Genomic DNA, 16,122 nt, shown 5'->3' on the forward strand with positions numbered 1-16,122 from the left:
GCCCAGCACTCTCCTCCCTCTCCTGACTGCTGCTGCCTCCCCACTGCTGTGGAGATAGAAGGGGGTGGGATGGAAGAGGACAAAATTTTTTCAAAGCCCCGCAACTGCCGCTGCACTGCCGTGGTTGAGACAGAGCCAGCCCCTCCCGCCCGCGCCTTGGCAGGTCTTCCACGCGGCTTGGGCTGCACTGCTGTGTTACTCTGTACAGCAAAACTGACGGGTTTTATTATTGGATTATGACAGATTTTGGATTCAAGTTCTCAGTGGCACCCGAACATGCAGCTCATCTTAATTCACAGCTATTCAGTGTTCAGGGTGGAGAAACAGTTCTCTGTTGGAGAAACAATTTCCAATCCTAGATAAAGCATTCCAGATCATTCTAGCTAATATCAAATTCATATTTAATGGTCACCACCATCCCAAGAAAATCCCGAGCCTCAAGACAGAAACAAAGGCAACACTCATATGTTGCCAGTGTTCACCCCCAAACACACAGATTCTCCCACTTAAGAGCATATATGTAAGTATCAAAATTACTTCTTATCCAGTAAAGAAGGAATAAATAGAGCACAGAAGTATTCAGGCAAAACCAAGACAGAATCTAGTATACTCTATGCCTCCTGATGTCATTAGCCTAGTCACTACATCTATCTGTACTGAGTTATGATAATTTGGGAATAATGTAAACAAACATGGAAAGGCAAAGAAGATGCTAGAGAATGATGAAAGGTTAGAAAAATTACTTAGTAAAAAGCATTTTACTAAAAACATTTTGCTTATAAAAAATGATGTTTTAAAGTAGAAGCATTCCACCTAACAAGCCTCCAGCCTAGTGTAGACTCATAGCAGAATAGGATGAACTGCCTCTAAGAGGTGGTTATTTCCCTCCTCTGACAAAACAGGGAGTCCAAATAGTTATCTCAGATTACTACCTAGCTTCGTTAGGTAAGAAGAATCTCTCTATTGACTCTGTATACAGCTAAAGAGAAAATCAACGTTGGTAAATAAAAATTTGCAGTATAACTAATAAAGTCATGGACAATCTAATATGCATATGGAAAAGTACACATTAGTAATCACAAAAAACTCCAGTTCTTAGGAGTTAAGGAAATATTGAGATAATTCACCTAACATTACAAAAATTCTCTTTTAAAAAATACTTCAAGTGTATTTTTTTTTTCTTCTAAACAACCGTGCTGTGCATGTAAAAGGAATCCAGGTTGTTCTCTTTGATAATATGTTTTATATGTTTAATCACTTCTTGCACTAGTTCACCTGGGTGTATATCTGGACATGTTTTTTTGATCAATACTTTATTATGCATATTCATCTTGCAAAAAGAAAAAAAAGAAAAAAAAGAAAAAAAAAAAGGAGCAAGAAGCATTCCTTCTAAAGCCAATGCTAATAGTGCAAAATTTTCCACCAGTCAGAATTTAATGCATGAACATGAGAGATAAGCAGCATGTTTTTCAATACCATACTGTTATTATATTTCAGCTTTAAAATCTAAATACCATATGTGGATCAACTGGCCAAAAGGATACTAGAGGTATAAGACTATTTTTATCTTTTATTCTACAATGTTGTTTCAGCATATATAATTTATATTATGTTTTCCTCTTTTCATCCAGTTTCTGTACGAAGCTCACCTCCCACCAGCTATCAGAGGGGCTGCCTTAGCAGTCATTAGTTCTCAATCACAGAAGGCCTGAGCACATTAAACATTGCTAATTACTGAGCTGGAAAACTAAGGATGAATGAGAATCGAGTTGGGCTCAGTAATTCACGTGGTTATTCTCATGGACTCTTTCCACAAAACTGCATTCAGACCCAAAATGACTGCACCTATTGCTGTGCCCTCTGACTCAACATGTGGTACACTCCATGTTTTCTCTCAAACCCTGAGGATTCCCTAATTACTTTTTTTCATTTTCATCATACCACTCCAGGGATCTGTGCTTCCTTTTGTTACATGTGAAGATGAGAGACAGCTACCATAGGATTTTGTCAGTGATAGTCGTCAAGCAGCTGGAAGGATGATGGTGATTGACATCAGACACTCTACACACACACTTTTAACAACTCAGCATGCAGCCCACACTGCACTCACAACCCTTACAAATGTCAGAGATAAACAATCAGGACTGGTATTGGACCTACAATAGATCTGGCATCACACAGAATTATGCCTCCAGGTCAGCCTTAGCTTCTCTTCTCAATAAAAGCAGTAAATAAGGTATATTAAGTACACACCTCACTTCTTTGTTTGTTTGGATACCCTTAGTTCTGAAATCATTAAAACTCTGTAGCCAAAAATAGCTCTGCTGCAAGTAAACCAATACTGAAAGCACCAGAAACAACAGACCCCGGTTTGTTTGTTTGTTTTGAAACCTTGCCTTTTCCCTTCATTTGGCATCATCTGAAAGAAAAGACCATAGAAGAGGGAGTTAGAAACAAATTCCTGAGAAAGAACACATGACTTAAAGAAGGAAGAAGAAAAAAAACACCTAAAAAAGGCTTTTCAGGCATGTGTACTTTCTCTTCTTTACATTTTTGTTTCTATTAAGTAAGATTTTTGTGTTATATCAGTGCCATTTGGTTTTCAGTAAGAGGTACTGAAATATTAATCTACAAATATCAGAAACCAAAAAATAAATGTTATACTATTTTTTTTATTCATAATGCCACTAAAATTCACCTGTGTTTTTACCTGCAACATCCAAGCTTCAGAATAGCTAAGTACCTATTTGGACGCAAGTACCAAACAAAGAGATTAAAAAAAAATGGAAGTTTTGGTCCTGTGCAGGTTCAACTACTCAGAACAAGGAACAAGAAGCATGTGCATAGCTCTTTCATAGATCAATGCTTAATTATGATATAACAGACAAGTTATTTTTACCTCTTATTTATAAATCAAGCTCTCCAATATGATGCACTTCAAAAATACATAATATCCACCAGATAGAGGCAGATACTGAAGCTGATCTTGCTTCTTCACAGAGCAATCACAAGATATGGAATATTTTCCTCCAAGAAATTAACTTGGTCTTGGTAGTCAGCTGTTAGTTTTTCTTTGGGTTTTTTAAAGGGGATTTTCTTTGAATGATGGTCCATGGTGCTGAGTGTTTTTGCAAGATAAACCATGCTAGAGATGGCCACAAGCCCTAATATCCTTCCCTGTGCATGTGCAGTATGTGCTCTATTTTTGATTCTGATTTGTTTGTTTTGCTGACATCTAGGTCGCATTCCCCTTTCTCCCTTGTTATTTAGTGTGATTCACACTGGGGACCACTTCCAACTGGCAGTATTGAAAGAAACAGCAGCCAGAACTATGGAACATGGCTTTAGTAGCATAGTCTTCACAGAACCAAGCTAAGTCAAGCTTCAAAATAGGACAGAACCAACCAAAACTTATACCAAAGAGGTGTGCTCATCTCACAGCCTGACTAGTCTGTACTAGCAGGCTTCTGACCTATCCCATAGCAGCTTAGGATCATGCTTGGGTTGTCTCTTTTTCAAAATGTGAAATGAGGTTTCTGATCACTTTTTCATTGTTCTACCTGCACTCTCTGGAGACCCCTATCCAGCCACCCAATGCCAGAGAAATGCACAACCACTGCCAAGTGACACCTGATGCCAGACACTTGCACTGCTCTTTTTCATGTACTTTACCACATCCTTTTGTTGGGCTGGGAGTGCTTTAATGTCATAATCTTGATTTTAGTGCATAGGTTCCTGATAAATACACAAACACATGCAGGAAATAGAAAAAATAGACAAATGCAAACAATGCTAATAAACTGAGATGACTATATGACAAAATTTGAGTATTACACTTCTGACTGATCAGTTTATGCCAGACTAGTCCATGTGCTGACATATGTAGGTTAAAATCAGATTTTGATCTTCTATTTTTTAGAAATTTCCAGGATTTAAGAAACTGAAAAATGAGAACTACCAAGCACATCATGCTCCTTTTCAGTGGATAAACATTAATTTGTTTGTGCTTCCTATGATCAATTTAATAAAGGTTAACCTTTTTATGGTACAGCTCCTTACTTGTATGCAGATAAAGCCTGCTAATGTTAACATTGCAAAAGAGCTTTTAACATAAAAACTTGAATTACTCCTAGTATTAGGAAAAAAGAAATGGTTCCTACCATCTGCTCATTAAAGGCTGCTATATTTTAACTCACATTACAACAGAAACACTATTCATATAATCACAACTTTTTGATTAATGAATTCTCATTTGACAAGACTTCCACAAAAAGTGACATGGCTTTTTAAAAATGTCAATTTAAATATTAAACTGTACTAAAAATGAACACTTAATGAGAAAATAACTGCTTTGTTTCAAATTAGTGCATCTTAGATTTGGGCGATCAAGCTCCTCATGCCATTTTGAGACAATTTAGATCATTTATGTCACTCTAATGATGCAAGAATGTCATCTGTGAAGGGCTGGTTTGGTATTACAATGTTACATAGCCCATTTCAAACCAAAGTGCATGCGTACTGGCTTGTGTGCCACGTGGAGAAACCGCAAGATTAGAACTTGTCAGGACTTGCCTGCCTGCTTCTCTTATGCAGTGACTGCTGCTAAATGAAGTCACAGTCTTGCTTCTTCAAGTGCGTTCACCTCTTCATTTGTAGTGTGTCACTGACAATGTACATTCTATCCAGAAAATAAGTATTACAAGTATAAGCAAAAAAACATTCCATTGAAACACACCACTTCTGAGCACATCAAGCATTAGTCTGTAAATTCAAATAGAATGGTTACCAAAAGCACATTTTTTTGAAGGTAAGACATAATAAAAATATTAAGACCTCTCTATATCTCCTGCATCTAATTTGGTCTTAATTTCAAAGTCCTCAAAAACTATTTAAAAATAAAAGCAAGAGGATTCCAGATGCTGTATACAACTTAACTTGCTTTCCCAGCTCACAACTAAGCATTCTGTTTGCTTCCTTTCAAACGAGGAAAAGAACTATTTGGAAACATGAAATCCCCTATATCTTTCAACTTAAGAACTGACCTCTTTTTAAGTGAAACATTGAAATGCTTTCTCACTAATGGCTTACCTTCCCCCCTCAGAATTAAAGACAAATTACTTGAGAAACTGAAATTAAGTACCTACAATAAATACAAACTTTCAGTGGAAAACTTTAAGGCCAGAATTTTTGTCTCAGAAGTAATTATTTTCCATGTTTATGAATTTATTTTCCTGGTTGTGTGGAATGTTGGCATTCATCCTTGCCTGTACAAAGAGGTGCTGAAACAATTTGGCATTCCAATGCTGAGATGGTGCTTCTGAGGACTGTCAAGCACACAAAGGAGAAAATAATAAAACAGTGCTAATACAGTGGATAACACGCTTATTTTGGAGTTGGTCTCCAAGGGAAAGAATATAACTATTGCCAATAAATCTGCTTTTCGTACATACAGTTTCATTTATGCTTTGAAGACATTCAGGATTTCCTTCTATTAATATAATACTTGATCTGTAACATTTTAAAATGTTATTTCTAATTAAATAATTGTATGTCATTGTTTTGTATTGTCTTTTTAAAATGCAATGCATTTATAATAACTTATTCCCTATGACACCTGAAATTTGAGTACCTCAAATGCAAGCAGATTGAAAATAAAACCACTTAATTATGTTTATACTGCAAAAGATCCTAAAGCAACTGCATATAGAAGTTTTACACATAATTTGTTATTTGCTATCTAGGTATTGCAAAAGCCAACATTGATGCAGGCACACCATCTAATACATAAATATTCCTACAAAAATATATCTCATGTAACAGCACTGTGAAACACATTTTCATACGGTCTTTTAATTTGTGGCACTCCAAATCAAGAGAGACGTTGTTCAGGCAAGAAATAAAACCATTCCATGGGAAAGTGATACACAAAGGAAAAACTACTAAAATGCATGTTTAGGGCAAAGAGTATAAAATAATAAACCCTATATTGTTTAAAATCTGTATAAGATCAGCTAACTTGATCTTTTAAAGTTGTTTCCAGTTTGCACTTATCATGTGTGGTGCTTCCCTGTGGCTTGTTATTCTACTTCAATGGCAGAGGGAGGAAACCAGCAAAGCTCAGTAACCATACTGCATAGCTCAATGTAACCATGGAAGCATTTGTCCATTTGCCAGAGTCTCTCCATAACGATTCAACCATTCATTTCATTGAATCAATATTGAAGCTTTTAAGATTTATTACTTGAGCGAGGAGGAAAACGAATAAAACAGACTCTTTGTTGCTGCCCATTAAATACAACTTGTCACAGTTGGCACATTAATACCTTGTATACACTTTACTGATGCCATGTGGGCTATGTTACTGCCTCTCCTGATGAAGATTACTAGTAACATATTTGCACTCACATCCCTGATACTTTCGAAAATAATTTAAAGGTTTCTGATGCGTTCTACGGTCCTGTATAGGAGCTAAATCAAATAGAAAGACAAAAGTTGTAAGAAAATGAGAGTGGGAGGAATCTAGTTTAAAATTCATGAACATGCTCCCTTCCAAGACTTGGTTTCTAGTATTTATGTCATAAATTGAATATTTGTAATCATATGTTAAGTGCTTTAAAAAGTTGAATGAGATTATTTATTTTACAATTATTTTCATATTTTTTTAAAATATGCCACATTTATCCAGAAATGACAGATGTAAAATTGAAACAAACATGTTTTGTACGAAAAACAACCATTTCTTAAGCTGTATACTGGTAAGTATTTGAGATTAGAAATAGCTATATATGTTTTTTGTTGTAATCAATTGTGTGTGGAAAATTTGAAAGGTAGTATAGTAAGATGTTTACAACTACAATATTATTACTTATTACTAATATCAGGAGCAGAGAGTATTAATCCAACAGTTTCATTTAGACTCATATGCCTTTATAGGTGAAAATGGAAGGCTCATAAACAAAGAGTTTAGCAGGCTGTGGATATCACACCACTGTTTCTATATTGAAGATTTTTATGACTCTGAATCAGACCCTTTCCATGAGATAGCCTCCCTGGTCCTGCTCCCACTCCCTTCTACTATTCCCTTTCCCTTTGATATAAAGCTGCTCAGCATACATCACTCTTCCAGCCAGAAACAGCTTAGAACAAAGGATGAAAGTAATGCTAGGATATTTCAGAGATTTCTCCTCCTTGGCTATAGGCCTCTGCTCACATGGTAAGAACAGAAGAGGCATGGAAGAGGCAGCTGCAGAGCTGACAGGATTGCAGGGGTACCAAAGCCAGTGTGACGGCACTTTCCCGCTTCCCAGTGGAATGACATCAAAGCACAGTTTGCCAGAGAAAGCTTTTGTCAGCTGTAGCTGCAGGTAACAATGTACCAATATGGAATACATTCACTGTAGAAACTTGTAAGTGAGGAAAGTCTGTTTCAATTAAGATACAACCTTTGTCAATAGGTATATAACGTAAGCAGGTCTACAGGGTTATAATATCAGCAAGTTCAGAAACAGACAGGTTTGCAGATTTTGGCCTTAGAGAATGCACAGTCACAAAGCAACAAAGCACCTAATGGAGCTACTATATCATTTTATCTCCATATGTGACCAGATCTTACTGCTTTTACTCATCTACACAGAAGTATTCCCTTCCTTCAGGCTGGATGTACCCTGCAGGCATCTCTGCCATTGGGGGATCTACACATAAGCTGCCTGCAGCCTCAGATTTGCCCCACTGGCCCAGGATCCAGAAGCATTTTATACCTTTTTGTATGCCAACATGTACCAAAGTCAATTGCAATCATCAGAGCTCTCTCATTTCTCCTGTAATTCCTACCTGGTGTGGCTCTTAGTACAAATCACACTGACCATCAAAAACAACTGCAATAGAGGAAGATGTGGAGACCCAAGTATCTTTTGTCACAGACACAAAATTTCATTATGAAGACACAAAGATATTTGTAATATGTAGTTCAACAAGGATTAAAAATAGATCTCCTCCACACTCTCTCCCTGTAAATACAAAACTCACAACTGAATGTTTGTGTTATCAATATTAGTGGAACGGGAATGAGAGTATTACAGTAATACAGTTTACTAGGTAAGCTGGTTCCATTAAAACAAGTCATATTAACAGTGCTGAGTACCTTCAAAGCTAAAATAAAGGTCTTCTGAATCATTTTCATCTGAAGAAACTCAAGCAGAGAAGCCGCTCACAATAATTGTCCAGTGTGATTCTGTGACTGGGAAAGAAAAAACAAACATGTGTCATCTTCAGACACAACAACAGCAGATTAGTGACAAGTAGAGATAGTGGAATTACTTTTGTACAAGGCACTAAAGGGGTGGATATTTGAAATTGCATAAATACTGGTATCTGCATTTTAGAAACAATGCTCTAACTCAGGGAGGATCTAAATAAATCAAATTCTCCAAAACCTAGACCTGGAGAAAGCAGAAAACAGAAGTCAACAAACTCTGAATGCTTAATTAATTGAAAACAAATGAGATGAAGACTTGAAGACAGCACAAATATTCCCTCAGAAGAAAAAAGAAGATAAATACTGAGAGGTTTCCTTACTTTATGCAGGAAAAACATATGAAATAGTAATAGCTATTGACTGGATTTATTCAGTCATACAGTAAAAAATGGAAAAAATTTGTGATAATCTTTAAAGCAACCAAACAAAAGCCAAAAACCAACCAACCAAAAAACCCCAAGAAAAAACCCCAAACGACAAAAAAAAAAAAAAAACCAAACAAAAAAAAAACAACAAAAAAAAAAAAAAAAAAACAAAAAAAAAAACCCAAACCCACTCCAAAAATAATTTCATCTATTACATTACCAAAACAGTTATTCATCAACAGATAGGAATTCCAAATTTAATAACAAAATCCATATGTGAATAATTTGAAATACATTTTCACTGTACTGCATTTTCCCATTCTTTTTACCATAACTGAATGGGCTCCCTGACAGATTTTCTTATTCAGAGGGTACTTAAGCAGTAAATCAGAAGCAAATATGCAGTTATTTACAGTTTTTGAAAATAAAATATCAAACAACCAATGCACCCTACTGGCTGCATTGTGAAAGGCACACAGCATATTTCTATTAATGTGTATTGTTACTGATTCCTGCCAAGTAACCAAAGGGGAACAGCAAATATGTACAATATCACACAGGGAAAACACAGTCTCAATCCAATTATATTTTTTCATTTAGTATCATTTAAACCATAACAATAATAAATTAAACAGTTACATTCTGTGGTCATTTTAAGCCATTTTTCTTTTGTTGGACCCTTGCTAAATAAAAAGGATTTATGGTAGTTTTGAGGACCCATAGTTGGACTTAGTGATATTAAAGGTTTATGATAATAGCTAAATGTTTGCTATAATGCTAAACATGCAATATTTCTACCAGAGAACAGACTATGCAGTGTCTGTAGATTTAGCATTATTTGCTTCTTGCATACTTTTATAAAGATCTTGAAAAATTCCTCTTACTGCATCTTACAGTCATGTCCTAATAACTTCCCTTGGTGTTTACTGGAGTTGCAGAGCTACCTTGACATTACTATTTCCTACAATTGCACTACCATTGTACCCCCAATTACCTAGCAGGGAAGCAGAGACAGACAAAGGCTGTACATGTATTTCTGTGGGAATCTCCTAATGAGCAAAAATTTATCTTGTCATTCAAGGAATTAAAATATACATTTAGACACTTTGACAATAGTTATTGAAATGTAAATCTAGACTGGTGGCACCAAATCATAGAATGACTTACAAAAACAGTGGTGGCACATGACATGGGATAGCTTCCAGATGGAAAGAATACATTTGGGATTTTAATAAAAAATTACTAACAAGTTATATCAGCCCCTCCACATTTTCCTTACAACTCCTTTCTAAAAATTTCTTAAGATCTTCCTAATCTTTCTATGTGTATACTTAACTTCCAAGCTCTCATCAGGCCACACAAGAAATAACGTGACCAAGAGGAATGTGGTACAGATCCATGCAGATGCTGTTGAAATGCCATGGTGTGATTAACACTGACCCTCCTGCTCATTGAGAATGCACTATTAGGATATGCAAAGTAACTTACATGGGAATAGAGAAAGGCTGTATTCTTATTAGCATTCATGGGAGCTATGCAGCCCCAGTCTTGTTCATCAAGTTTGGAATATACTCTTTTGTTATTGATGGGAAAATGTCACCAGTTACAAATGGTTACACACAGGGGTGTAGCAGGGTCAAAGCAAACTCCAATACTTTCTTTCCCGTTCTAAGGCAGAGTGCTGCTTCAGCAGTTCTTTTTTGACCTGGTGGTATACCTCTGTAGATAAAAGAAATGGTGAAATTCCCCGTTCCTGATCGTTGGTACAGCCTCACAACCCAAAGATTAAAAAAAACCTCCAAAAGGATATTACATTAGTGGTGTGTGATGGGTCTATCATTAGACACCACTGCAGGCATCCTTGCGTACAAAGTCTGACTTCAAACTCCTCCACAGATCCACCCACAGCTCTGATGAGTCTCATAAAACAGTCTTTCAAAAGCATGAATATGATCTGAACCATCAGTTTCCCAGCTACAGATAACTGCAGTTACTTCACTTCTATTACTAAAGCTTCCTTTAGAAAACAAAACAGAACTGCTTGGTGCTACAAATATTCCTTACAAGTTATGGTACTTCTTAATAGATGAAATCCTAAATCTCTAAGTTAAAATTAATTTTCCTCAACGTCCCACAAGAAAACTTTGGGCTTATGGGAAATTAATTCAATTTTGTTATCTTCAACACTGCTTTTTCCAAAAATACAGTGGTGGAAGGCTCATTCTACCTGCATTTAGCATCCCCAAAAAGACATAAAATCATTCTGGGACTCCTACAAATATGTTCACACATTTGTCATGTAATCTGACAATCCAAGCTTTGTTGGATACCAGCTTCTATCTAAGCCTTCAGTGCAGCTGTGTTAATCAGCACAAGCTGTGCTTCTGACCCATGATAAAAATAGAAAGCTTATTTCTGAGCAGGCTTTGATTGGTAAGATGCTATGAAAGAAGAAATTGCGCCAGTCTAGGAGAAACCACACTGTTCACAGTTAATTAAACCTGAAACACTCAGCAAAGAAAATGTTTTGTGGAGCCCAAGTGTCAAGAAAATATCCTTAACTAGGCTACTAAATGGTTTAGAAACTGTCTGGACTTACAAGAAACTTTGGTATGAGGAAAATATAACTACACTAGGTATCCACTGGGCTCTTTATTTTAACTCTTCCATCCCTTATATACAACAGAATACTATTTCAAAGTAGATACAATGTGTAAAATATACACACAAAAAATGGGCTGACATACAAGAACACAATGTGCCTTCACAGCTTGCTTTACAATATCTGGAAATGTGGCTTCAATTAAGCTTCTGTGGGTGTGAATGTGACACTTCACAGAGCTACAAAATTGTAAGCTCTTATTTTTATGTCTTCAGACTCAAGTCATCTGGTTTTCTAAAGTAAAGACATTAAAATTTTTTTTTTTAATATCAAACATGTTTCTAACCACTTTGGTTGTTTAGCAAGGCTCAAAAACAAAAGAAAAAAAAAACCCAAACCCTAATTTAAAAGTATCTTAAGATCAAATTTAATCTAATTTCAAGAACCAGACCGGCAAATTCATTTGCCTTCAACAATTTTTAACAACATATTTAGCCTTAGAGCCATCTGTTTTTTTAATACTTTACTTCTGCTAAGGCTGTGTCAGCAAAAAGACACACTAAGTTAAATCTATCTAGGACATCCATCTATTGCCTCAGCACCCCAAAAGCTGCTGACAGACCCCTACAGCAGAAATTATTCTGCTAGGAAAAGAAAGCTGAAATATCGACAGGGTTAAATTTGTTGTACCTCTCTTGTGAGAAAGACCTATCAGTGAAGGCTAGATTGCTGTACCTTTGCAGTACTAGTGCTGAGGGGACAGATGTGAAGGGATTGTAAAGAAACTGCCTGGCAGCTTCTGAAGGTGCAGCAAGGCTGTAAGACCCAGGCGGGACTAGGAGATAGAGAACGTGGAAAGGAACTGCGAACGCTAGGGAAAAACAGTCTCAGAAGAACCCATTTAATGACTCAAATACATGGCAACTTCGTGCATCTGAGCAGACTACGTTTCTCCAGAAAGAGGATCAGCAAGAGCGCGCCGGGGGCTCCAGGAAGACGAGGGTGAAGCGCCTCCTCGCCCGGCGGCGCCGGCCCCGCGCTCCGGCCCCAAGGCCGAGCGGCTCAGCCGGAGCGCTCTCTGGGCCGCGGCGGAGCAGGGCGGACCGGAGCGAGGCAGCGCCCGCGCCAGGCGGGGCCAGAACGCGCTCTCCCGCCGGGCCGGCTCCGGCTGGGCCCGGCTAAGCCCCAGGGCCGCCTCGCGCCACCCCCGCCCCCGAGGCTGCGTGCGGCCGGCGCCTGGGCGGGGCCGCGCTGCGGACGTGGCAGCGCGGCCGCCATCGCGGTGGGTACCATGTGGCGTGGGGGCAAGTAAAGCTGCGGTCCGGGGCAGAACGGGCCGGCTGGGCACGGCACGGCACGGCACGGCTCGGCTCGGCTCTCACCTCCCCACGGCGGCGTGGCCGGCGGCTGCTGAGCCTGGAGGGAGCTGGGCGGGGGCGAGGAGGAGGGGCCGGCGTGGGGCTCCCCGCGGAGAGCGCCACGCCTGCGGTCCGTTCCACAGGGCCACCCGCGGAGCATGGCCGGCCGAGGCGCAGGCAGCGGCCCGCAGCCGTCCGCCGTGGCACAGCCGCTCACCGGCGGTCATTTGTACCCTTTCGTGAGCACGGAGAGCGAGGGGCCCGAGGAGGAGGGGGAGCTGTCGGAACTGCGGCCGCGGGGCAGGGAGAAGGTCCGGCGGAGCGCGTCGAGGGACAGGCTAGATGATATAGTGCTGCTGACGAAGGACATCCGGGAAGGGGACACGCTGAACGCGATCGCGCTGCAGTTCTGCTGCTCCGTAAGTGGCCGGGTGCGGGGCCCGCGAGGCCGGTCCCGGGCCGGCTGCGCCCGGAGGCAGCGCGTAGCAAACGCCGTGTGTCTCAGAAGTGGAAAATTACGTCAGGATTGTTCGTGTTACAGCGCAGGGTTCCGGTTCCGTGGGCTTTCCCCCTTAAAAGTAATATAAGTGTGAGAAACAAGTACATAGTTTTGGTTGTGACACTTCTCAAGAATGTTACATTCACAGCTGTTCTCCAGTCACAAGTCGGCACATCTAGTGCCATCCTCGCTGTTGAGCTGGGGGACAAGGGTGAACTATCTTAAGGGTTTGTGTGGAGCCCTAATTCCATCACAATAGGGGGAAAAAATCATATTTTTCTTTTGAATTCTGCTAAATTGCCCTAGTATTTTAAGCATGAGCTTGCTGTACTTTTGGGAACTTTCCACCCCTGTGCACCCTTCTTTGTGTTCACTACTTCAAGCTCAGTTCTTACATTATTCTGGTAAATGTCCTGCCTACCCACTAATTTTGGCTGCCAGTACTATTAAGGCAATGGCTTTGGTCTTGGTTGATGTTTCCAGTTTAAACAGGAAATCAGCTGTGTGTGTTGATGGGACTGACTGCTAAGTGCACAGGTGCCATGAGGTCAAGTTGAAAATTTGTATATACAGAATATGCTGTCATCTAATTCTTCAGGCAGAAACAGAATTGTGGGTCTCCTGTTGTGACTTGAGGTATTAAAGTCTTGACATAACTAATCATGGCAGACCTTAGCCTCAATAACCAAGTCTTGGCTTCAGAACCTACTGCAGTTGGGTATTTTGAGCAGCTTTATGAGGTCAGACCTCACTAAGAAAGGAAGAATAACTAAATTGTGCTCTTTCTTGCAAATCCAAGAGAATGTGAAGAGCAATCCCAGGACTTGAGGCAGAAAGTATAAGTTGGATTGTGGTGGAATCATAAATTGCTGCATTTGGCAGTCTTTTTATTCTTACCCAATTTATTGAACATCATACACTTAACAAACACACCGCCATAGTAGCTGAAGGACTTCTACACATTAAAAAGGTTTGCGTGAACTTGGATACAATGCATCTTCAAGTGAGCGTAATTCCTGTGTGCTTTGCAGGTGTTGCAGAAAAGCACTGATTTGGAAGTACTTCATTATGGTGAAGTTTGTGGCTGTGCCTGCTACAGTGAGGGAGTTACCATCTGAAAGTGAAGCCAGTGATTATCCCAGTGCACTTAAATCCCTGCAGAATGTTTCACATTAGACTTAAAATCTGAATTTACTGCAGGTAAAGTGAGATTAATTTTGAACAAGAGTAGGAAAAGGGGAGAGCTGACTTAGGTAAGGTAGATGACAGTAGTTTAAAAGTTATACTTTTTTTCTGCCTTAGCCCCCAGAAGCAGCAAAAAATCATGCCAGTGGCTAGGTGAATTGCAAACTCATACTTTGTAGTAACTCCTAACTCAGAACTTTTTCACTGAATTAGAAATTACCAGTAATTTACATAATTTGAAAACTTATAGTGAGGTGAATTCTCATTAATTTTGCAGAGATAGTTGCCAGTTGAGAGCTGAACATACATATAACTTAATGTATCTGTGTGAAGTGACTTTCAGTCTTCTTATCTGAAGTGGGAGGGGTTTTGCATCATAATTAATTTCCTTCTTGCTGTAAAGTTGTTCAGATTTGGTCTTTGACCTCTTCTGACTTCATACTGTATGAATGGGTATCAATTAAAAAAACCCACAAATTTAATGGCAATAAAAACCTTGCCCTAGACTTCATCTTAAAATCTGAACTTAATTTGAGCAAAATGATATTTTGAACAAGAATATGGAAAAGGAGAGCTGACTTGGGTAGGGAAAAACAAAGGTCTTATCTTTGTTTCCTTACAAAAGACTTGTATTTCTTAAAGGTGTAGTACTGTTAAGGGAGTTTTGGTTCAATGGAATACGATGTTTTAGCTGTTGTTTTCATTTTTAGGTTGCAGATATCAAGAGAGTTAACAATCTTATCAACGATCAAGATTTTTTTGCCCTGAGGTCTATCAGAATTCCAGTGAAAAAGTTCAGTGTATTGACTGAAACCCATATATCTCCAAAAGGAAGACCAGCTCTTCGGCCTGCTCTGTGTTCCCCAGAAGTACAGGAAACATCTCTTTGTGATAAATTCTCTGCTAATGAGACTGCTGGCAACTTCTTAAAAGAAGTCGATCGAGATATAGAAGAAATAGTGAAGTGTAATGATACAAAGAGAGAGAATCTGAATGAAGTTGTTTCTGCTTTAGCAGCCCAACAGATCTGTTTTGAAACTGATGGTAAAACTAAAAAATGCAAGGATCCTTACTATGGAGCAGACTGGGGTATAGGATGGTGGACAGCAGTAGTAATAATGTTGATTATTGGCATAGTAACTCCAGTTTTTTATCTCCTGTATTATGAAGTTCTAGTGAAAGCAGATGTCAGTCACCATTTTCCAATGGAATCTTCTCATTTGTTTGTCACAGCAGTATCACATCAGAAAGAAACAGAAAATGGAATAAATCCAACAAATATTATGAAAGTTGATAATCAAGGAGACCTTCAGCATTAATAGTGGAAGACCCTAGACAACTGTTGTTTGTAGATTACATAGGTAAAGGGGAATCCACAGAATGCAAAATGCACTTGGAATGCAGAGAAATGTACTGATGTGTGACTTGCCTTTATGGGCAGTGTTCCACAACAAGGATGTTTCTGGGGATCACATAATCTGAATATGCCTGAGATAGATAATTTACAAGACTGGGGTGTATATTAAGGTATGAAGTAATCTCTAAAGCTTTGCACCTTTTTCTGTTTTGATAGGCATGTTTCTTAATTAATGATGAGGTGAAAAAATATAGTTCAAACTAACACACAAGGAGTCTGTGTTTTACAGCCCAGAAGTGGGCATATGGGGATAGCTAACGTTTAAACATCTGAAAGGATTTACAGAATTCATATCTGTAAATATTTTAATTTTAATATCAGGTTTACAATTCTAAGTTTAAGTGGTGTTCTTATAATTTAATCTTTCTTATAGAGTAAGATTTCTTTTAAAACTCAGTCATTCCATAATTAATAGCCAGCATGAAGTTCTTTTTTACAGAGG

The 16,122-nt window shown here is 38.8% G+C and overlaps 1 protein-coding gene across 1 annotated transcript; it reads left to right on the forward strand.

Annotated features, from left to right (window-relative positions):
- Positions 1–12,498: 12,498 nt before the first annotated feature.
- Positions 12,499–15,888, forward strand: LYSMD3 (LysM domain containing 3). The gene is made up of 2 exons (XM_058044430.1): positions 12,499–12,998; positions 14,974–15,888. The coding sequence occupies exons 1-2, from the start codon at positions 12,738–12,740 to the stop codon at positions 15,580–15,582; spliced, it is 870 nt and encodes a 289-aa protein (XP_057900413.1). The 5' UTR covers positions 12,499–12,737; the 3' UTR covers positions 15,583–15,888.
- Positions 15,889–16,122: the final 234 nt, after the last annotated feature.

Source organism: Melospiza georgiana, chromosome Z (genome assembly GCF_028018845.1).
Source record: "Melospiza georgiana isolate bMelGeo1 chromosome Z, bMelGeo1.pri, whole genome shotgun sequence".
Classification (NCBI taxonomy): Eukaryota; Metazoa; Chordata; class Aves; order Passeriformes; family Passerellidae; genus Melospiza; species Melospiza georgiana.